Raw genomic sequence first — 23,422 nt, 5'->3', positions numbered from 1 at the left:
TGACAGATTGTACTATATAGTTCTCATAATCTTTTGAAAGACTTATGGTATGACATTTTTCATAATGTCTTGAATGACATATAGTATGCATTTTTTTATCATTTTTGATCAAACATATTATAGAATCACTTTTTTTATTTGGATGACACATTATACAATGAAGTTTTTCTGATTTTCTGAACATCATTCAATGCAAGGACATTTTTATGAAATTTTGAATGACATACCCTGCTACATCGTTTTCATCATTTTTTTAAATGAAACTGTGATGTTTTCATTATTTTTTTAAACAACTTGTCATTATATCGCACGTTTACCATTTGTTTTTGAATGACATACTATACAATATCGTTTTATGGGTGGGGGCGGGTTCTATGATGTGCAAAAATGTCATTTTTATGGTCTTTTGAATGGCATACTATGCTATGATGTTTTTCATCATTTTTTGAACAACATACTATAGTCTGCCGTTTTTATGATTTTCTGAACAACATAATGACATTTCACGATGCTTTGAACAATATATTAGACTCTGACGTCTTTCTCAGTTTAAAGCCTTCCAAGTATTCACACAGGTTGGAACACCAAGAGCTGGATTTCTCACCATCAACAGAGGAGGATATATTTTATCGTTCCTGACTCCTTTCCAGATTGAAAGACTGCGGGACTCAGCTGTTTTTATTTTCATCTGGGCCATTGTAAGCAGCTCCTCACTCCTCATGGGGTCTCGAGGTGCATACTGCTGGCTGAAGAAGGGTGGTGACATCATCCATGTTGCTCCATCTGTCTTCCACCAATCAGGATGCTGTGAAGAGGATGGGGGAGATGGCACAACCAACCAGTTGAGATCTAGCAGATATGAAAGTTGTTGAAGTAGGTTGCTATCAGTGTCTGGATGCATGATGGTATATGGAAGAAGTTGAGGGCAAAGGTGATGAGCTGATGGGGGACAGGCCTGTAGGCATTTGCAAGGTCCGACCAAACTACATGGAGACTTGACTTGACTTGATTGTGCTTGGCTATTTGGATCTGATCCCAGATAATGGCTGATTGCTCAACACAGTCGGGGAACCTTAAGATGCTTTCCTTCTGACAACTGGTGTCAATGTAGTTGTTTGCCAAGAGGTAGCTGGTCATTTATTTTGCCATCATCGAGAAGAAAATCTTCCCTTTGATGTTTAGCAGGGGGATGCGTTTAAACTGACAGATGTTATGGAAGTCTTTCTCCTTTGGGATGACAATGGTGATCACTCTCTTCCATGCCAAAGGAATGGTTTGGGTTTTCCAGGCAGAACCAGTAGTTTCTACAACAGTCTCAGGAGCCTGGGGCTGTTCTTGTATACCCTAGTATGTATAGTACGTTTAGAAAATGGAAACAAAGTCATAGTATACTAGCATATTGGGGGAAAAAAAGGAAAAAGTCATAGCCCAACATGCCAAAAAAAAGGTGCTACTATATCATGTCTAAAAATGTCACAGTATTGTATGCTATGTATAGGGGAAACCCATGTGACAGCCCAAAATATACCCCAGATATATTATGTGTGTATATATATATATATATAATATTATATTGTGCCATGTGCAATATTTATTTATTTCCTTCTTACACCCCTTAAAATTTAGAAGGCCTCTCAACCCCCTTGAGGCTTCGACGACCCCTAGTAGGAGAACTCGGGATCCAGTACGGTACACTATGTAAAAATGTATAAGTAAACTTATATCCAAGCACGGGACCAAAGAAATTGTAGTATAAAAAATTTATTTTACAACTGCATAAATAACAAAAGTACAGCACACATCAGGAGTGGGACCCGCCCAGTCCTGGAAGGAAGTTTTTTATGTTTACAGCGTACACTTTAACATTCAACCATTCTGTGCAAAATACTCTTATTTGGCTACAGTGTTTAGGAAATCACAAGTCATTCATTCATACAGGAATACAGAACAATCTATTGTCTTAGAGCTGAGATAAAACACAGGGAAACTCCAGCATTTTCCAGCACAGTCAGGGCCAAATTTTGTGCATGATGCCTGACATTTCAGATAAAGTCAAGAATAACATTCATAAAAATAAAAAACTTTAAAAAAGAAGTAAACGGTGAAAGAGGGGTTAAAATCTAGTTGAAATCATGAATGACCGGGCTGGCTGAAGAGTAGAGTTTCCTCTTCACCAGCCGGTATTCTGCTCTCAGCTTCAGCACTTTGTTGGTATCAAAGATGTGCTTTAGCGGCGGCCAGCCGTCGTCCTTGTCTGCCTTAAATATCACAGACAGTTCAAATGTCGGGGTGACACTTTGATCTACCAGGATGCTCCCCACAGACTTCAGGCCATCTTTGCCCTCAACGTAGACCTTGATAGAAGCACCCCGCAGGCCGCAGGGCTCATCAGCAGAGGAGCGCACCACGTCCTGGCCAACCCTGGTGGTCATCTGGCGAGGCAGCAGCAGCATCTGGCAGTGTAAGGTAGAAGCTTTGGCCTCTGTCAGACAATGCTCTATCCGCCGGGTCACCTCCTGCTGCAGGAGCCGTTCTTCATGCTCCAAACCAGCGTCCACGTCGGCAACTGTAGAAAGAAACCAGGAGTGTTGTTAGAATATGTGGTACATTTTTGATAAAATGTTACATTTCTATGCTGATATTTAATTTGCCACCACTGATATTCAAATGTAATTTCAGTCAATCATTAAAAAAGCAAGAGTTTGACCCTGCTTTATCATACCACCTTAGTCACTACTTTAATCACGTGGTGCATGTCTTGCTATAGTGAACAACAGGAGTCATCAAAATAAAGACAGCTGAGAGAAGAAGCAGTGTGACCAGCTCAGCGAGTCATCAGCTGATCCAAGACCTGCTTCAGTTTCATCAGAAACATCCCTACATTTGCTCTTCCGCCAAATTATATAGACCTGGTTGCTATGTTATGATAATGATACTTTAACGTTTGAGCATTACAATTTAAAAAACATAAGTATGACTCGGGTAATTAAAACCGAGCGCCCTCGATGTTTTAATGAGCTTTTTTTCCCCCGCTGTTTCTTCATCTCTGTTTTGCACAAAACTTTTCAACTTACAAGGCAAGTTGTTGTCAGTCTCGTCGCAGCTCTCGACACTCCCCCGCCGGGCTGAGCTCGTCTTTCTGCTCGGGGATGTGAGCTGGAGGAAATATTTTCCTATCATCTCAACGACACTTTCTTCCTCCGCAAAGACGGGCGCTCCGTGCCCAAAGAGCAGAGCCGCGGTATCGACCATCCTGATTCTGGTTTGTGAAGCTCCGGTATCTCCTCCAAACGTTTAGCGTGTGTTTTCTCCATGTAGTGACTTGGTTGAGCTGAGCAGCGAGGGAAGGCGAGCGCGAGCTTTTATAGCGGAGGTGCTGTCGTTGCATCAGCTGAGCTCCCTCGCGTGGGGGCGGGACTGACCGGTTCAATCGAGAAGCTTCCTGATGCAACATGTCTGGGCATTGCACAGAGAGAGGGACCGACCTGAGGCAACCTGAGGGGGTCACACACAGCTAGTTCATGATAAATAACATGAGTGGGATTAAATACGACTCTGATACATGTCATACTTGTAACCAGTGGTGGACGGGTTATTTAGGTCTTTTCATTTGAGTAAAAGTACTATTGCGACGCGGTAAAAAAAATACTCTCTTACAAGTAATAGTCGTGTATGTAAATGCTACTTAAGTAAAAGTCAGTAAGTGTAATTAAGACATGTACTTAAAGTGCTGGTACTAAAAGTAAAAAAGTACGCAATACAGGAAAAAATAAAAATACATAAATAATAATCTCAAAATTATTTAAAAAAAAAATCTAAATTATTCAAATAGTATTGATCAAACAGTATTTAGGCAATGTTCACTATCCATAAGAGGGAAGGGGTGGTGCAAAATGTGGGAGTCACTTCAAATATTTTTGAGCACAAGGAAGTTGTGTTGTTTTCATTTGTTTTAATATGGACATATTTTGTATTCGTTTTAAATACCTTCAGAACCTCAAAACCCCCAAGTGTGTTTGAAAAGCATGTTTTCTCAAAAAAGTCCCAAATCCCACCATTTATCATAGCCAGAAACTATGAAATGGGGTTATTTATTCTGGAGGGAGGGCCATGTTTTTTCCCCAAGTCACACAGGAAGGCTCAAGGAAATTGTTTGCCATTCTGGGGAGGGCCATGACATAAAAAAAAATTCTGATGAATTAATAATACATATTGGTTAGTATTAAAATGGAGCTTTTATTTTAAGGAAACTTCTGCATTATTAGCTCCATATCACAGGGTTCTTACCAGGAAACTACCTTTACATTGTTTACAGAAATTACAGCTGATAAAATAAAATGATGACAAAGGTGGTTAAAACTACATCTCAACAAACAACACTAAAATGCTGCCTGTATACATTTAATACACCTGTACCAAATAATGATCCAATTACATCATAATGTATACTGACAGGGTTGTTTTTTTCTGCTAATGAGTACTTTTATTTTAAGTTAATTCTACTGATCATTTGTCTTTACTTTCACTTTTGTAAGCTTTTTAATGCAGGACATATACAGTACTTGTATGTTTTTGTAGTATTGGTATTTAACTTAAGTAAAGGATCTAAAGAAGAAACTAAACATTCAGTTATAGACTGCTATTAAACTAAATGGGCACATATGCTGTAGTGGAAATCTACCAGACTGTGACTAACATATAGGTCATACATAATGCCGTCTTTATAAAAAATAAATTATATGCTGTGGGAGTAGAGAAATTGATACCACAACATCTTATATAGGTTGTTGTGGTATCAACTTCTCTACTCCCACAGCATATATCAACTTCTACTGCTATGGCTGATACATTATTAATAAAATGTACTAATAATGATTATTATTTATATGTGCTTACAAAAAAAAGCCACATTTAAATAGAAAACAAACAATAAAATCAAAATTTAATGTACTATGTTAAAGCAAAAAGTAAAAGGATTCAGCAAAGGGAAAGTATGGACACACAAAAAGAGTAAAAGTAAGTTTAAATAGTATAAATTATTAAGGAAAATGTTCTAAGTCTAACATCTAAAGAAAGGCGTGAGTACATCAGCACAGTATTCTCATACAATAAGCTTCCCAGACAGTGGGAAAGTCAGAAGTAGCCCGCCTGATTTCTTTTATTTGGCATGAGCTTGATGTAATGGGCAGGAGAGCTTTTCCTATTGTCCTCTAAAATACAATAGAACCCCCCACCGCTCAACCATGCAGGACAGCAGGGAAGTAGGTGTGAAGTTTCTTTTCTGAATGTATCCTAAGCTCTTATTTCCTGTATTAATTCATCCCATATAATGGACAATTAAGTTCTTGACTTCGGATCTCAGTCTATTCTTTCTTTTTTTTTTTGCAATGATTTGTTTTTATTAATAAAGCCCACATTATTGTACAACTACAGTTCCAAAAATACATCAGTTTCCATTTGTGCTTTGGAAGAAAACGAAAAATGATAATACTAATACAAAAAAGTGAAAAAGAAAAAAGTCTCAGTCTATTCTTAAGTCAATAACATGTCACTAGACAGTGAAGACAATTTTCCACAGGTGGGAAAAAAAGTTTAACTCTGAATACATCTGCCGTAAATGTTGGCTAACTAACAAGAGAAATTGCACAGAAACACACGTTTAAAGAATTCAGAGGCTGGAATTAACAAAAAGTAACGCAATTTATATACTTTGTACAATCATTCTGTTGAAATTTAATAAAACAGTACGGACTTTGCTCAGTTAGTATACCCATGACACACTGTTGTGGAATTCTGTAATGTTCACAGTGACACATGTAAAACCTGTCAAACATGTATCAGAGTTTGCCAAGCATTTCACTGAGAACAAATTCAATCAGCTTATCTTCCTTGTTGAATTGTACAAACCTCATGTTAGTTACGGACTTTATGTAATTTCACAGTAAATCTAACCCTCATTTCTGCTTAACATGGATGCACATAAGAAAGTGTGAGCATGTCAGGTCTAGACACGGTGGCATGATCTCTCCCTTACTCACAGGTGAGTAACCTGCTCTGACACAAGCTAGTCAGACACACACACACACACACACACACACACACACACACACACACACACCTGGTGGAGCATCAGACTTGTATCAACTAAACACAGGACTATTTTTTTCTTCTCCATCCATTGCTTCAGATTTATGTGACCCCTACCGCCAATAAAAACACCCAGATTAGAGCTACAATTAGTTAACAAATATAAAAAAAAACGTAGTTATTTATCACATACCTACAAACTCAAAGATGTTATGTGTCACCTATACATTGAGTAAATGTCTTGTAGATGTACAGCATATGTATAACTATCAAACTGGTTTTAGCTGCCTTTGACTGGGCTGCCAGTAAATTTTTAATGGATTTTAAGGTTTTATTGTTAACTGTAGTCTGGAGTTGGTTTTTTTTCCATTTGTTTTACACTGAAGTGCGTTTGTCAGGGTGTGTTCTATAAATAAAGTGTCTCATATGGATTAGGCCACAGTTTAATTGAGAAAACATAATTGCTGTTACGTAGTAACATAAGGGACTGTACTTTACTTTTCAGACATAGGGAGGTGGCCAGGGTGTGACTTGGTTTCTTTTATATCATAACCCTCCCCACAGCAACACATATTTTTTCCTTGAGCTTTCCTAAGAAACTGGGGGAAAATGCATCACTCTCTAAATAATCATATTTCACAGTTTCTGGCTGTGACAGATGGTGTGATTTTGGAGAATTTTTAAGAACATATGCTTTTCAAACCCACTTTAGGGTTTTGGGATTCTGAGGTCATTAAAAATAAACACGAAATACGACCATTTAAAATTGAATGTCCCTTCCCTAAGCAAAAAAAAAAAAAAAACATAACTCCCTCCCCAGATAGTTTAAAAACTGTCTAAAGTACCCCTCCCACCCCATTAGATAACGAACAGTCCCTTGTTATTTGTGCTCTAAATTAATAGAGGGGAAGATATAGTCATATTAACATTGTTGGAACCATGAATTGTTAACTTTGGGACAAAAATTCAGACAGCACACACACACGTAGCCAGTAATGTTTTCCATAAAGTCCATTGTACTGCCCTACGTGCAAGAACACACTGCAGAGGAGGTGATTTTTTTGCAGGTTAACCTCTCACGCCTGACTCACACTCTTGAGAAATCTCCCTGCTCTGACATCACAGCTGGCAACCAATCATGTTCAGATTATATAAGCCGTTGTCAGAAAGACCTACCACCAAGGAGGAAGTGTCTTTCTGGGGAAATGCAGGGGAACCACTGCATGTGGTGACAACTCACTACTTCCCTGTGCGTATGTGTCTTGATCTCTGGGTTTGTGAGACAGTATCGGAAGCGCAAGTCTCATGTGATTTATATTTTACCATATAACAAATCTATTGTCAGTTCCAAATGAAACTTTAGTGTGTTACCTTCCACATTATGTTGAACAATCAGTACACACCCAGTGGCGGTGACCAGTTCAATTTTTTATGAAGTCATAGCTAACTACGAGAACAATGAGTCAGTGTTAAATGTAAAGTCAGTCACAATAACGGTCAGTGTTATCCATCCATCAACATCAGCTGATGTCAGCTGCCTGGTTATGTAGAGTTGTTAGCGGAGAACAGGTCAGACCTGTTTCTGGAAGTCCTCCTCACTGTGGCCACAACTAAAACTCACATGTCTGCAGCCATTAGTGAGTGTTGTTGTTTTTTAAATCCTAACTTAACAAAGAAGGACTGTGGTGAAACAAAAACCTTGCTCTTAATACAATTTATTCTGCTAAGAGTTGCAGTGATATACCGGTTTTAAGGTATACTATGATATGACAGTTGACAATAACTATGCACTGTACATTTGCATGATAATAATGATACTTCTGTAATACCATGATTTGACATTTTCTAAAACTGTTATCACACCATGAAAATCTCATACCATTGCAGCCAGAGTCCACTATTTATTCTAACGCTTTTTTTCAAGATACACTTTTTTTAAATTAATGGATACATTGTTTATCCTATTAAATGTTTTTTAAAAAATGATTATTACATTGTATCCGTTACAAGTTTGGAAAGTCCAAAATGATTCTTCAAATCATTTTTTCCCCATACAAAAGTTAATTTATCAAGATAAATATAATGTAATCAGAAGAAGAAAAAAAATCACTTATGACTTATGAGAAACATAGGTTTATTTTTATTTGTCAAATTACTCAAAATATTTTTAAAAGTATATGTTTATGAACTCACTACTTTATTTTGACAAATATCTGGTGTGCAATTTTCTGAACTGTGAACTAACGTTATCCAATGAAGACTAAGATTTGACAGCCAAGCTAATGGCCCTTTAATGGTGTAGCTGGGTACAGTGGTGCTAGCATATTAGCATGCTAACATTCCTTAATTAGAGTGCCATTAGTCTCTGTTGAGGACTATTGTCATCCAAATGAGCGAAAATTGTCCTTTACATCAGAGGCACGTGGTGAATGACTTTATATGAAGGCTTGCTCTCCAGCCTGAAAGTAGCTGTTTCTGAAAGCAAAAGCGTGTTTAGTTTACTTCGTTTGTTCGCATTGTGCTATAAGAGGTGTTAAACTGTTGACCCAGGCTACTCGGCTGTTTAAAACAAAGGTGGGACCAAGTTATTGTTTTGCAAGTCACAAATATGTCTCAAGTCTTTCCACTCAAGTCCAAATAGTCCCGAGTCAAGTCCAAAGACCGAGAAGGCGCTAGTTAGCATGTTAGCACATAAACAACACTACCCGATGTTGACGGAACAAAGCATATTTACAACGAGCCAGCAAGCAATAACACAAATATGCTACTAACAAATCGTTTCTGCTAATTCAATGGCTGAAAATGATACTCTTACCTTATATAAGTTGTTAGCTTAGCTCTCGCTCCCTCTTGACTTTCGCCGTTCGTTTATTTTTCTTACTTCCGTTTGTCTCGCTGAACAGCCAATCAGAGGGATTTCTCTCACCGACAAGCACCAGCTGGTGCCAGTGGTGCAGGACACACTGCCACCACCTCCCACATTCCCCTAACACCCAATAAACTACAACAGTGTTCAGAATTGATCCGTGGAACACTTTTTTTTTAAAAAATAATATTTGCCTATTTTGAATCTTTGGGGAAAGTATCCAGTATTTGCAAGTGAAAATACTCAAAACCAAGTCATTGGTGTTACACTGCAAGTCGAGTTGCAATTCCAATTTTTATTTAGTCAAGTTGAGTCTAGTCACCAAAGTTGTACCTTGAGTCTGACTCATATAAAGTCCATTTGTTTGGTTTATCACAGCTTCTGACATATAGAGCAACACGAGTGAACTGATAACCTATTGAATTCCACTTGTCACGGTCCAGATCTTTGAATCTGACTTCCATCTAGTTCTCTTCTGTTTGAACATTAGGGTAGAAAGTCCGCTATAGTGCAGCACCTTTTTGATTTGTGACCACTTAAAACAGGCATTTCAAAAGTTCAGCTCAGGGCCAATCATGGCCCTCAGACAGATTTTAAACGGTCTGTGGCTTGTCTTTAAAAATATACTTTATGTGGCATGCCACGGAATATTAGTTTATCAAGTAATATCACTTACAGTAATACTAACTGTATCACATACAGTTAGTAGACATACACAAAGTAGGAACTTCGAAACTAATGTGTTTTCATAAAAGGATGGTAAACAAGTAACCAACCATAGCAGAAGACATTACCTGCTCGATAACAGACATGGTCACAGAAACGAAGCATAAAGTCGACAGAGAGGGCTGCCTCTTTCAGGAACGGTGGACAGTTATATACTCTTACACTGAACAGTTGCTTGTGTCTCTTTTTTATTTGATTTTTTTATTTGATTTTATAACCATCGTGCTGCGGGAAGCAGCTGGCGCCCAGGGACTTGAACATTATCTAATTTCGCTCCCATTCAAAAAGGTTTTGACACCTTTGGCTTAAAACAAAGTCCACCTGTGACCCCCCATTATAGGTCAAGGCCTGCATAGCTGTGAGTCTTCTGCACCCCTACCAAAGGGTAATTTTCTCCCTGTTTAATTTGAAGGGTTTTTTAGAGGTTTGAAAAGGGAGAGGTGCTGAGTATTTTTCAAGAAAAAGCAAACATTTGAGAAAAGCAGTAAAATGAACAGAATGTCATGTTTCGTGCTTTTAATTGACCCGTCAAGCTTACTTCAGGCTCAGTGCAGCTGAGGTTAATCAATACTCCATTGATTGTTTATTTTGTTTCTTATTAAACATGTTACATTTGCATGTTATGAATCATCTAAACATGCACTATTCAAAATCTCTGTTTACAGCATGTTTTGGATCCGTCTGTCCTTCCTCTCTCCTCTGTCCTGTCATGAAGAGAGACGGGCTGTAAACACACATCTGATGCAACCTCAGCGAGCAGTTTCAGCTGCTGCGCTGCTGTCAGGAGGTGTGTGTGTTCAGGTGACACACAGATAAACAGGCGTGGTGTCAGGTGTCTTGTGACTGTTTACACAGTCATAAAACACATTGATCTGAATATCTTTCTCTTCCTCCTCTCTCTAAAACATCATTTCATTATCTGAGCTGTTCTGTGTTCAATATGTACTTTTATGTTATTTTAATGTATGTTTTTCTCATTCTCCTACACTAACTCCATGCTGTTTTTAATTCATTTATTACCTTTGCAGAATTTGTGGCAACATGTACATGCATTAAAGTATTAGTAGTAGTAGTATTTTATAGTTGATTGCTGTCACGTGAGCCTATTGAATAGCCAAATGGGGCAAGTAGACTCTACTCTGGAGTAATTCAACTACATATTAACTGGAGGTTGGCAGAAGATTGTGTCCTGTTCTCTAAAAGAGGACGGAGGTTGTCAAACTGTCTTGTAAACACCTCCAGGGTGCACCTTATCTCCAATCTGTGCAGTGTGTTTCCACTGGCTGCACACACACTGAATTCAGGTATGATCAGTTAACCCGTTTATACCCAGAGCCATTTCGAAACATAAGTCAGTACATACAGTGATGTTTTTCCCAACTGATAACGATGACAGCGACAATGACACGACAGTTTAGGTACCTCCCATTAGCATAATTTATAGTTGGGACAGTGGGAATATATCTCTACCATTTTTCTGATTACCCAAAATTGTGCGCACCACTAATTTGATATAACCTCCATATGCGTTTAAATCAAATATTATGTCCATCGGCTGTACAAAGGGTTATCTCCCTCACACTGGAAGAGAAACAGTTTCTAGTGTTCATTCCCACTGCTTGTTTTCTGACAACCTTTAGGCTACTTCCTTAAATTTTGACTCATCCAAAAAGTTTTGTATCTTTCAGATGGTCTAAGGGCAGGGTTCCCACAGTTTTAAGTAGTTTAAAACAGGTAGACCTATAAACACACACCTCCTAGATATTTGCAGGTAAGTTAACCGATAGCACTTGTATCTTTGTTCACAAGTTAGACATTGTTGCTTCAGATTAGCTGCAATTTGCAAAACATCAAGGCTGCGCCTCTTTTTGGGGGGCTAGAAAAATGGAGATCCAATCAATGGTCAGGCAGCGCAGAACTTATTTTGTGAAATGGTAGATATTTTTTGGAGTATTTTTTATGAACATATTTCAAATAGTGGCTGAAATAATATATATTCAAAACTTTTTCCAGAACATTCTTTAATTCTAAAACATTTCCAGGCCTGAAAACAGTTTTTCTAAATTCATAACTTTCGAGAAAATTCATGACCGGAAAACCCTGTGAAGCGGATACTACCTCATCAGCAGACAAGTAATGTAATGCACAGCAGACTATAGGGTAAGAAGAGTTTCTCTTTAAATATTATGACTTTATTCTCATGAAATTAGGACTTTATTAACATAACATTAAGGCTGTCTCACATTATTACAACTTCTTTCTTAAAATTACCAACATGTGCGTGTTGACTCAGCAGGGATATTATTAAATAAGAAAAGCTGACCTGCAACTTTTAATTTCATCATTTTGTTGTGTTGCACATGAGTAGTAAGTATCATGGCTTAGAAAATAAACTTTCTAAAGAATAAATATTTTAAAGTTATACAGAATACCTGAGAGCCTTACTGCACTATGTTCTGTTATATTTTGAATTGTCACTTGCTGTTGTGTTATCCTTGACATAAATCAAGACATTTATCATAAATTGGGCATAGAAATGTAACAGATTGCAGTAAAATTAAGTATTTTACACTTTTGTCTTCTGGGGAAGAGCCCCCCGACCTCCTGTTTAATACTCACCCCCCACAATGTTGAAACCAAACCTATAATCTTGGTACCACCTGTCACTGGTCCTCAACCCTTGAGGAAAAAATCAAAATAAAACTCTTTTTTTCTAAGCAAATGTTTGCATTTATTTAAAATCTATGAATTCATACACAAGCAGATACTACTAAGTCTTTTCAGAGGTTCACAAATCAGAAAATGTCAAGAGGTGTACCAGTCCACTCATGTCTCACCATGTGTTTATGTTTTTCCTTGATAAAAGTCAGTGTTCTCGACAGGTTCTCTTAGAGGCTGAGGTTTCTCCAGGCTAAACATGAGCGTAGGCTCCCTGCTCATTGGCTCAGGGTTATGCCAGTAATTGTTCAAAGGTGGAGCGCTTGGCGGAGCACTTGACGTACTCGCAAGCGGGTGATCCATTTCCTGATGAGGAGGTGGGGTGAGGCAGAACTCCTCTTTCTCCTGCTGCTGCAGGTGTCTGAGGATAGCTTTAGACAGGAAGTGAGGGTCGTCTTCATGCTCATCTAGAAGACGAAGACAAAGACGACATGATCAGTGGTTTGTTTCAGCATTCTGCTTCTAATAACAATAATAATTAGAACTCTTATAGCTTGAGTTTTTTACTGCCAGTACAAAGACAAAAAGTTCATGTGGGGACAGGTAACCGGACCACAGCCAGAAAAAAGTTCCCAACAATGATAATCTGACCTTCATCCTTCATTTCAGTGACACACTGTGCAGCATGAGGTGGCTGTGTATCAACAAAACCTTTTTTAAAAACACACAAATGCAAAAGAATCCATAAATACACAAATCCTGATTGTCAATCCTTGTGGGGAAACGGATAAGCTAAAAGCTGAAATCCTCCTAAAAGCACTCTGTCTCCTGTCCCGAGGTGTGTATAAAGTTTACTCACACACACACACACACACACACACACGCACAGACACACACACACTGGCACACACTTTGTTTGTCTACCTACCATTAAGCAGGATGAGTTTGTAGCGGTTGCGACACTCCAGCGAGTGCTCCAGTATGTCCTGCAGGGTCCTGTAGAAGAGCAGGACCTGCTGTCTGCGCTTGGGCTCCCCAAAACCTGCACTGCTCTCCTGAGACATGTTGTACATTGTCAGCAGAGGCGTTGCATACTCCACCACGCACTCATGGGCCTGTACACACACACATCCACACACACACACACACACACACACACACACACACACACACACACACACACACACACACACACACACACATTAACAAAACAGACACTCAGACATTACATAGACAAATAATCCCTTAAAAGCTTGTGGAGCTCTGGCACCACAAATGTTAGATTACCATGTGTCACATGTAGATGGTGCTGTCACTGTGCTGTACTAAAACAGTTCTCCACTGGTCAGTTATCAGGTTTAACCAGCAGGTGATGCTCATGCTGTGCTATGGAGGAAAACAACATGCTCTCTGTTGGGTGTGTTTTTGAGGACATATACTCTCAGTACAAGCAAAGCAAAAGCACTTATTTTGCAAATTTTTTTGCCCACTTCAATATCATATCTATTATGTGAAGGGATTAAAATGATTGTTTTTTCATCCATCAAGATGCATAAAATAGCAGAGAATGGATGTAGTCAATTAAAGTACAAGTACCTCAAATTAGTACGAAGTATAGTACTAAGTTATGTGGTGGAAAAACTACCTATGTTTTCCTTTACTAAAAGTAACACAGTAAAGTAAAAAGTAAAGTTCTGCACTCAAAGTGTTAAGTTTTACTTACATCAGTACAATGTAAACTTTTGCTGAACAGCAGCCTCTTTGGTAATTATGGTTTGGCAAGTAATAATTATGAATTTACTGTAAAAGTAACATAAGCAGAGAGGAACTATCAAATTGGCAAAATTACTCAGTAATCACTATGAACTATGGAAGCCAAGAAGAGCCATGGTTGCATTTTTTAACGCCCTCTTCTAGAGATCACAAGTACATTTTTTCCTCATCTCAAGAAAACAAGCTTTGTTATCACAAGATAATCAACCTTTTTTTTCAAGAAAACAAATGTAATTTTCTCCCATTACTTATGTTTAGATGTCAGGAGTACCAAGCCAGCAAGCATAGACGCCATCTTGACAACTGTAGTAACTGATTTAAGATGAAAATGTCACATCGATTAGTACCCATTATTGATCAGCGCATCTGAATATACTTAAATCAAAGTCCAACACAGGCAGAAACTGCATGGGGTCTTTCTGTTAAAGATTTCTATCTGAAGAATTCAGATAGAAGTCCCTGTCAGATAGTTATGAATCCTCCTGACGGTCATGACAGTGATCTTTAAAGCTAATATCAGCCGTGATCAAATAAACCAGGGACCTTTTTTACAAGTTTTCCATCATTATCAAATGATTTCAAGATGACTAGTCATTTTGTCCTCATTAATTCTCTTAAGAAATCTGCCTTTGTTTTATTGAGAATCCACAAATCGATAAATTATCACGATAAAATAAGATCTTGAAATAACGGTGTTCCAGAAACAATTGCGAGCACAGGCGTTCTCGGCTTCTATAATATAATAACCACCATGACCAGAATTGAGCAAAAATCTGTTTAAATGCTTTTAAATTGAGCTCCTAAAGTTCTCTCGTTGCAGCCTTCCTGTGCAACGAGATGACTTTTGTTTTATATCATTGTGAGATGAATGTGTTTGGGTGTCAAAATGATGGTCGGACAAAACATGGCATATTAAGATGTTACCTTCGAGACACTGTGAACGCCATTTATCATTATTTTCTGCCATTTTAAAGACTTTTTTATTTGGCTACTTGAGAAAATACTCATTAGATTTATCTACTACATTAAAAAAATGATTAGTTTCAACCCTAAACTACATGTATAAGATCACATCTTTTGTATTCAAAACCTTAATCTGTTAACATAGTTATCAGATAAATACAACATGTATTCGAAATGTTGTGGGGTAGAAGTATAAAGTAGCTTACAATCGAAACACTCCAGCAAAGTACAAGTATCTCAAATTTTTACTTAAGTACAGTACTGTTTACTGCAGTCAATGGCAAAAGTCAGCCATTCATCATCACCTTATTCTGTGTGATGGCTGAAACTTTAAAACACAGCCATAACATCAGTGTGGTGATCACTCTGAAATACTCAAAGTGGCTATTTTTGGTCTCATGTGAAACTCAGACTGCTTTCTTGCATCCCAAACTTCCTTTCCTCGACTCAACTACAGAGGTGGTTTTGAGTACAATCACTGTTAGATTTACTACATCAAACATATTGAATATGGAGCACATTGACGTGCTATCATGAGATACTGAAGAAAATATACAGAAACAGCCCCTCGAGTCTGTCACTTTACTGAGACTCTCTCTCTCCGTCGCATTTTAGCTGTGCAGTCTTTACAAATCTGATCAAAGGAGAAAATGTCAGCATGCTAAAATCTTTCAACTCACGCTGGCAATAAGACAGACACTGAGTGGAATCACAGCACAAGTATCTAAGTGGCATTCAGACTGCAGCTTCTCAGATCACCTTTTTAATGTTGACTGAGTATCTTTGCTGTGCACCTGAGTGACATTTCTGAATATAATCTGCTACAGATGAGTGATTATCTGCTTAAATTTGTGAACTTCATCAGTTTGCTATTAAATTTAGGATCTACAACTGAAAACAATAAAGGTACACAGGTTCGAGACGGACTGGAGGTCTGTATATTATCATTTAAATCTACCGGCATAATAATCTGTAACAGTTGTTTCACAGCTCCACCTACCTTCCCCTGCTCATTCAATACGCTGTAGACGCTGTGCTTGTAGACCCGCCCCCGGACTCCTGCCCTGTCTATCTCAGTGTTGGGGAGGTTGTCAATGAAATGGATGTGGTCATCTTCTTCCTCCAGCTTGTGAGATATGTTAGCATTGAGAGGTATGAGGATAAGGAGCTTCCTGGAGCCGCGACCCCAGGAGGTTCTGCTAGCCTGATGTGTGATGCGAAATGTTGCGATGGAGGCCTCTAAACCTGAATGGCACACGCACACACAAAAAGCCACACTCAGATCTATAGAATCACCACTATGCAAGGTGCCAAATTAGGTCCCTAAATGACGGAGGACAGACAATACAACTTAAGTATCACCAAAGATCAATATTTGATTGAGCTGTAGCATATATAACAGCTAACGGCAGGTCACCCTCAAATCAAAATTATGAATTTTACCTCTTAACTGTGGCGCTATTTATTAGTCTAGATTGTTTTGGTGTGAGTTGCTGAGGGTTGAAGATATGGGGCGTTGAGATGTCTGACTTTTCTTCAATATAATGTAATTGGTGGCTGCCTGGCAACCCTCACACTGCACAAAAGGAAGCGTACATGTGCTGCTAGCTCACCTAGTACAACCAGGCGCTAGGAAGTGTGCCGGGCTTTGTAGCAAATTTTCGTGTGGCCAAATTTAAAAAGGAAATTTAAAGTTATGGTTCATAGATGGTCGAGTGTGTGACCATTTTCTCTGAAACATTTGTATTTTATTGCATGTGCTGTAATGTATTGTATTGTAATGTATTGTATGCAGTGTATCTTATAAGTAGGCATAGTGCTGTTTTTAATGCATTTTAATTGTTGTAGTGCTCATGTCACCTGCCCCAGAGACTACGGTTGAAAATTAGCCAACTTGGCTAAACCGGCATATTTACAGTAATGTTCATTACTGTGCATTGTCTCTGTATTTCAAACCAATAAATAAATAAATAAATACTGGAGGTACAACTCCAGGGTTTTTAATGCTTTAATGCGATGCAATAAGGCCCCATTGACTTGCATCGGGAAAGAGACATTTGTATATCAGTGGATACATTTTTTGAGCACCACAACCCCCGCAAAATGACTCATTTTAATATCAGGATTTGATCCAATCAGATCCGATGACATTTCTAAAGTCTAGAAGAGCCAGAAGATGAAATCATTTAAATGTATTCAAGTGAGCAGAGCACTAAATCACAAGTAGCTGGCTTGGCCGTTACAAGTCTCTATTTCTCTATGTAAGCAGCAGTATCATCCAGATAATTTTTTACCGCTGAAATGGAGCTTTTCTGGCTTCAGATGCCACTTAGCATCTTTCATCGGAATGAACAGGGTCCCACCATCAACACTGTATCCAGTTTTCTTTATACATCCATGAGGACCACTAAGCTAGCGAATGTTACAGCTCAGCCAAGGAGCACGTCATTATTGTTTACATCTCACGAGCACAAGCCTCTTATCCATGAGTCGATACACTCCTTCTTCTGCGCAGTGATACAGTTGGTGGTAGAAAGAAAATAGTTCCAACATGAATCTGCTCATGACAAAGTCTGTGGATTAGCTTGAGTAACCGTGTCATGATTTCTGGAAATAGACATCGCTGTTGACTTTTTCAAATGTATTCTTTTGGTGCTTTGTGCACCACAAGCCGAGTGCCATCAAGGTCCATTATATTCAAGAGAAGGTAGATAACTCTACCACTGATATCTGCACATCAAAACAATCGAGTCAAGAGGAAGATAAGGTAAGTATGTATTTTTGATTTGGGGATAAACTGTCCCTTTAAAAACAGACATGTACAGTATATCCAATTAAATTGGTTATGTTGTTCAAAGTGAAGTCCACTAACTGATATTTTTAAATGATAGTGTCTAATCTGAAACATAAGGAGGTGTGTGTTTTGATGTTACTGACATGGCAGCACTAGTCGCAGGTAGCCCAGGTAGAAGGACCAGGCCAGGCCGTGGGCCACATTCATCTTCCTCCCCTCGCAGATGTCTGACACCTCCACCTCCGACGGACCCTGCAAAGAAACAGCCAGAGGGATGTCGCAACACCTCACCCCTGCTCACACCTATGGGAACGTGTGCGGCAAGAGAAGAAAAGGGCATCCCTGCACCCGAGCTGCCCTCTACTCTGTGGGACGAATATATTTTTAGATATTATTCAGTGCAAAAGCAGCTACAGCTATACCCGAGCTCGAGTTGGATTTGAATCTAAAATGCTGCCAGTTTCTATAAGGAGTCTGAGGGAAAAGAGAGCTTCGTTCAGATTCATACAGCAACTATTTGTTGACAGTGTGAGTGCTGTGGTCATTCTTGCTGTTGTAGACATATTTTGAGCCTATTTTTACTCCAGAAATGCCATATCATGACATATTACAATCAACTGATGCTTCAGGAAGTGTTTATACATAGAGACTGCCCTGTCTGAAGTGTAGTCAGTGCTAAAACTGAGCTTTTTCACTCCTACTGTGGAGCTCTGATCTGTAATAATTCAATAAGCTCTCAGATGATGACCTCTCTGATACAATCAATTACATGAATTAATTAGAATTGTGAAAAAAGACAGAAAGATCCCCTTGGTGCTGTCAGTCCAGATGTCCAGGACAAGAGGCACATATAACCTTTATTTGTAAAGACATTGTTTTCGAGTATTGTCTTGATTTTGATCTTTGTTTTTGAAAGAAATCCAGACGATTTGCTTGGGTTAAAGAGCTGTACAACTATTTTTGTATACTGTAGCCTGTAAACTAAGAATTACTTTACAATGAATTACCAAAACATGCTTTTGTGTTTTAGATCTTTAACTGTTTTGCATGACAGTCAAGGTTTACCTAAATTTCAAAATGAAAGTAAACTAACGGCAGCCCCGATGGACAGAAAAACAATCAAACTTGGCAAGATATCTGGGTGCTTTAAGAAGGAGCGCACGTGCACTTTTACTTTTTTTGTGTATGCACTGCCGTGGAAAATAAAGCCAGATGCCCCAGAAAAACAAAGACAGTGGTGTTTGTGTGTCAGGTGTGGACCTCACCAGGAGTCCAAGGCTTTTGAACAGTGCGTAAAGAACCGAGGCCAGGATTAGGAGTTTCCAGCATTGGCCGTTGTGTGGCAGAGGATTTCCAGCCAGGTAGAGCAGAAGGCCTGCCAGCCCCGCAGCCAGCAGGGTCTTTCCCCCGAAACCACAGGCTGGCAGCACGTCGCTCAGAAGCCCTCGGCCTCGGTACCTGGTAAAAATAGAGAGGACATTGTTGTCCCCGTTACTGTGTCTGTGTGGTGTCACTGTTGTACTGGTGTATGCTCACTTCAATTAAACGTTTTATTAATTTAGAGAGATTAAAACAATAGGTGGTGTGCAGTAGGTTTTTGTAAGTTCTCTGACAAAAACAGCATGTGGCTGAAATTGACGCTAATGAGAGCAGTGAGAGTGAATCGAGACAGTAAAGCTGCAGGCTGTAAAACTAAAACACTGAGCTGAAAGAACCTAAAATGCTTTGTAGAGCTAAAGACAATCTGAGAGTCCTCATTGTGTTTGTCAGTATGAGCGGCATCTTTCAGATTTGATACATTGTTGATATAAAAATATTGATTAGAGTGTCTTTTAATCCTTTGAAACCTGGATTGAAATCATTTTTCTTGTGCTGCATTCAGACGCCTTTGACAAGCTATTTAACCCTCTGAAACCCATGCGAACTGTTTTTTCTTTCAAAAATATAGGGGGAGGGGGGCACAATGACCAGCTTGGTAAGAAAGGTCTCACAGGAAATAATCAAAATGTGAATGTGAGGAGAGAAAAATACCCCCCCCCCCAAAAAAAAAAAATTATATATATATATATATATATATATTTATATATATATTTTAAATGAGGAATTATTAGAAACTTATCCAAGAATTAGAAGAAAATGTCCCCAAAACTAGATTTGTAATTATTGTAATTTCATAATTAAAGTTATGTTAAAGAATGACAAAATATACTAAATAAATAATATTTATTTTATTTTTTTTATATAACATTATTTTTTTTTTTTTTTTTTTTAAAAAAGATAATTTTCATGTTTTTGTTTTTTTATGTTTTACCTTTTTTGGGTACATATGTTCAGGTAATTGTTTTGTAACTTCTTTTCCTTCTTCTTCTTCTTCTCACTACTATAACTTTGCCTTGTCTATTTTTTTAATGTGTCATTGTTTGTATTGTACAGTTTTTATTTATCTCTTTTTAAATATATATATATTTATGTCTACTCTCTGTCACAGAGAGTTGAGAGTAACGCAATTTCAATCCTCTGTTTGTCTTGTACATACTGCAGAATTGACAATAAAGCTGACTTTGACTTTGACTTTGACTTTTTTTTTTTTTTTACAAACTTCTTCTTTTTGAACCATGTCTTATTGTGTTGCTTGTAGCCCTTTGCCCACATATTTGAAATAAATCAAACCAATTTGCTCAGATTTCAAAGGATTAAGCAATTATAAAGGAAAAACACAACCCCTTATTTTTCTTTTCTTTTTCTAAATACAAAAATGCCACTGAACATGCTGTCTCTGCTCGTACTCCAACCGACTGTAACGCACACAAACACACCCACATCTTTTCTCTCACCTTGTGTCTGAATGATAAAGCATCTCCTCTGCTAGCAGACAGAGTCCGTGTAGCAGGGGACCGAGGGTCAGGATTAGTATTACCATGGCAATCCATCCAAATAACCTTTCAGGAGACAGAAACACTGTGCCCCCTATTGTCATGGCAGCCAGCACCACAGCACACACCTTAGGCAAAGTCCCACGAGGCTTAGGGATGATGAGAGCGTCCTGCTCTTGGAGGCACTGCATCTGTCAGGGGACAATTACCGAGCATCAGGTAGTGCGTCTATAAAACCACATGTATCAATCTGCAGTCAGGTCACTCAGAAAACCATTGAAATCTCAACTATGTGGTAGTTGAAGGAATACTTTACCTTTAAAATTACCATTTGTATACTCACTGCGTGTTACCTTGAATTTGTGAGGAAAACTTTTTTTTCTCACATGCCTCCACGGTGAACGAATAACCCAAAAAACGGAGCTCATTTGTAAGCGCATGCTCAGGCAGTTTGGAAAGTACTGAGCAAACGACTGGAAAATGAGACTTGGATTATATTGAACAAGTTCAGTTTAGTTTTGCTGTTGTTAGGCATGGTCCTCAATTCAAACTTCAGTCCATTAAGATTAATCTTTCTTAGGGAGATTCTTCAAAAAACATGCAGTGAGTAACTGATATACAAATGGAGGGAAAAATATAGCTGTGTTAAAAGTAATCTTTAACCTTCATTTTTGACATTGAAGGTACTCACTTAACAAGGGAAAAACATTACATTGAAATTATCATTTGGCCTTAATAACCTCAAACACTGTTACAAACTGTAATATGCTCACTGCACTCAGTAAACATGAACAAGTGTATCCAAAGCAGTAAACTGGGATTTTTAGAAGGACGCACTTAGTCGTAACATATGCTTTTATTCAGGGGAGGAGCCAGATGTTGTAAATACTTGGGGCTAAACCCAAATTAGGGGGCGTCTGGGTGCCTGGTCCCCCACTGCTAATGTTGTTCCCATTTACAGCAGCTATACACACTATTTTCAAGTCATTTTTGATAACTGAATGCCTAAAAATCACTTGGAAAAAAATGACAGTTTTCAAGGAAAAAAATTCTGTCTTCCATTCTGTCGAGCCTACATTTTATTTTGTATCTATCTGTTCTAAAAGCCTTAATCCTTTTTAAACCATTCCAAAACGAACAACAAGCATGACTCATTTTTAACCATGCCAACCCCTTCTGGGATTTTGAGGAAAGGTTTGGGGCTCGAGCTGACCACCTCCTGCTCCACCTCTGTCTTTATTCTGAAACAACAGGGTTTCTCAACTCTCTGCAGGAGGAAACCTGTCTTGTGAGGCACATGTTTCAGACATAGCTCAGTGACATCAAGTTTCACTATGTTTATTTTTCCATCATGTCTTAATAAACACACGGGTGCTGGATCATCATTGACACAGGTGTGGCTTGACTCTGAACTTGCCTGAAGTTTCAGTGTACAGAAGAGACAACTAATTCATTTTAGTCTACCTTTGAAACCCATTTAAGCATCTAGAGCCAGAGAGATTATGCCTATGCATCTGTGTACATTAATTTATACAGTATGTGTGTGTTTACGATGATGTTACCTCCTATCAAAATGTCTAGACTCAATAATTGTTCCCTGATGGGGCTGTATAAAAAACTTGCTGTATCAAAGACAAATTGACAATCTCTCTCTCTTTTTTTTTTTTTTTTTTTTTACAATTTACTCAAAAACTATATGTACACGATGTGTGTTTTCTGCCCATCAATAGTAACATTTTACAAGTTAAACTCCCACACCGCTGAATCTATTCAAAGTCCATTCTAGTACACCCAAATGCAATGGAGCCAAGATGAGGCAATGTACAAAATGTACCCCACACACGTTGGCAGTAAAATTGATGAGACAGTTTGAAAGCGGTGAGAACAGGAAACAGAAAAAGAAAGTTTACCAGAAAACACACAAGCTGATAACTGTCAGTGATGATGGGAAAACGTCTACTCTAGCAGGGCACACTTAGTCTAACTCCATCAAAAGTGCATTTTAAAATCACATAAGAATGTATGGAGGGACTCACCTCGGCGTGTTTGCTCTGATCCACACTAAAGAGATTTTCTTCGTCTTCTGTTCTCCCTCTGCCACTCCTCTCAGGCTCCCTCCGCCTCCTTTAGTCATCATCCAACACTTTCACTTTCGATTACTGTTCTCTGCCTGTATTTCCGTGCTACCCAAAAATCAGGGTGAAGAGAGGGAGTGGAAGGGAACAGAGATTAGGGGAAAATGTTCTTGAAAGAGGAAGTTCTCACTGTAAATCTATTAATATTTTTGTAACAACAACACATTTTGACTCAAGTTTACAGTCATTTGTATATCAAAGTAAAAAACTGCAGATGGGGATAAATGGGTAAAGACCAACATAAAATATGTGGGTCAATATGAGCCTTCAGAGCAGCATGCTGGTCTTTGCCAAAGTCACTGGAAGCCTTCTGGTGGGATGAAACAAAACTCTTCTAAAATAATTTTCCCTCAGTCAAGGCCAGGGACTGTGCTGCGGCTGAAGAGGTAGCATGCAGGCCACTGCTTTCAAAACATTTATGGCGGCTCGTGCAGCAACAAGCTCTAACTCTAATGTTAGTAGAGTAAACAAAGCGATAAGAAATTTAATTCACTCATAGAGTCAATCACAACAATTAAACAAGGACAAGAGGATGCACTTGCAGAGT

At 38.5% G+C, this 23,422-nt stretch overlaps 2 protein-coding genes across 4 annotated transcripts; both read right to left on the bottom strand.

The window, feature by feature from the left end:
• Positions 1 to 1,745: 1,745 nt before the first annotated feature.
• Positions 1,746 to 8,985, bottom strand: si:ch211-39i2.2 (DNA damage-inducible transcript 4-like protein-like). Of its 2 annotated transcripts, none has more exons than XM_042493412.1 (3): positions 8,903 to 8,985; positions 3,075 to 3,495; positions 1,746 to 2,566 (listed from the first exon to the last, which is right to left on the bottom strand). In XM_042493412.1, exons 2-3 carry the CDS (start codon positions 3,250 to 3,252, stop codon positions 2,121 to 2,123), a joined length of 624 nt encoding a protein of 207 aa, XP_042349346.1. In that variant the 5' UTR covers positions 3,253 to 3,495; positions 8,903 to 8,985; the 3' UTR covers positions 1,746 to 2,120. The 2 variants fall into 2 exon arrangements, with proteins under 2 accessions (XP_042349346.1, XP_042349347.1); XM_042493413.1 differs by having other exon boundaries at positions 3,075 to 3,456; positions 8,903 to 8,975.
• A 2,574-nt stretch (positions 8,986 to 11,559) lies between these two features.
• Positions 11,560 to 22,849, bottom strand: sting1 (stimulator of interferon response cGAMP interactor 1). Of its 2 annotated transcripts, XM_042493197.1 has the most exons (8): positions 22,777 to 22,849; positions 20,702 to 20,931; positions 19,133 to 19,325; positions 18,011 to 18,119; positions 16,074 to 16,318; positions 13,266 to 13,452; positions 12,517 to 12,804; positions 11,560 to 12,358 (listed from the first exon to the last, which is right to left on the bottom strand). In XM_042493197.1, the coding sequence occupies exons 2-7, from the start codon at positions 20,929 to 20,931 to the stop codon at positions 12,524 to 12,526; spliced, it is 1,245 nt and encodes a 414-aa protein (XP_042349131.1). In that variant the 5' UTR covers positions 22,777 to 22,849; the 3' UTR covers positions 11,560 to 12,358; positions 12,517 to 12,523. The 2 variants fall into 2 exon arrangements, with proteins under 2 accessions (XP_042349131.1, XP_042349130.1); XM_042493196.1 differs by lacking the exon at positions 11,560 to 12,358 and having other exon boundaries at positions 12,386 to 12,804.
• Positions 22,850 to 23,422: the final 573 nt, after the last annotated feature.

The sequence above is a fragment of the Plectropomus leopardus genome, chromosome 9 (genome assembly GCF_008729295.1).
Source record: "Plectropomus leopardus isolate mb chromosome 9, YSFRI_Pleo_2.0, whole genome shotgun sequence".
Lineage (NCBI taxonomy): Eukaryota > Metazoa > Chordata > Actinopteri > Perciformes > Serranidae > Plectropomus > Plectropomus leopardus.
This window is presented reverse-complemented; position numbering and strand designations above follow the sequence as displayed.

Excerpts from the sequence above, each read along its gene's own strand:
- si:ch211-39i2.2 (XM_042493412.1), bottom strand. The coding sequence starts at position 3,252 with ATGGTCGATACCGCGGCTCTGCTCTTTGGGCACGGAGCGCCCGTCTTT. Across the intron at positions 2,567-3,074 it reads GACTGACAACAACTTGCCTT|TTGCCGACGTGGACGCTGGT; the intron begins GTAAGTTGAAAA and ends TTCTTTCTACAG.
- sting1 (XM_042493197.1), bottom strand. The coding sequence starts at position 20,931 with ATGCAGTGCCTCCAAGAGCAGGACGCTCTCATCATCCCTAAGCCTCGT. Across the intron at positions 18,120-19,132 it reads TCAAAAGCCTTGGACTCCTG|GGTCCGTCGGAGGTGGAGGT; the intron begins GTGAGGTCCACA and ends GTTTCTTTGCAG. Across the intron at positions 13,453-16,073 it reads TATTGAATGAGCAGGGGAAG|GCCCATGAGTGCGTGGTGGA; the intron begins GTAGGTGGAGCT and ends GTGTGTGTACAG.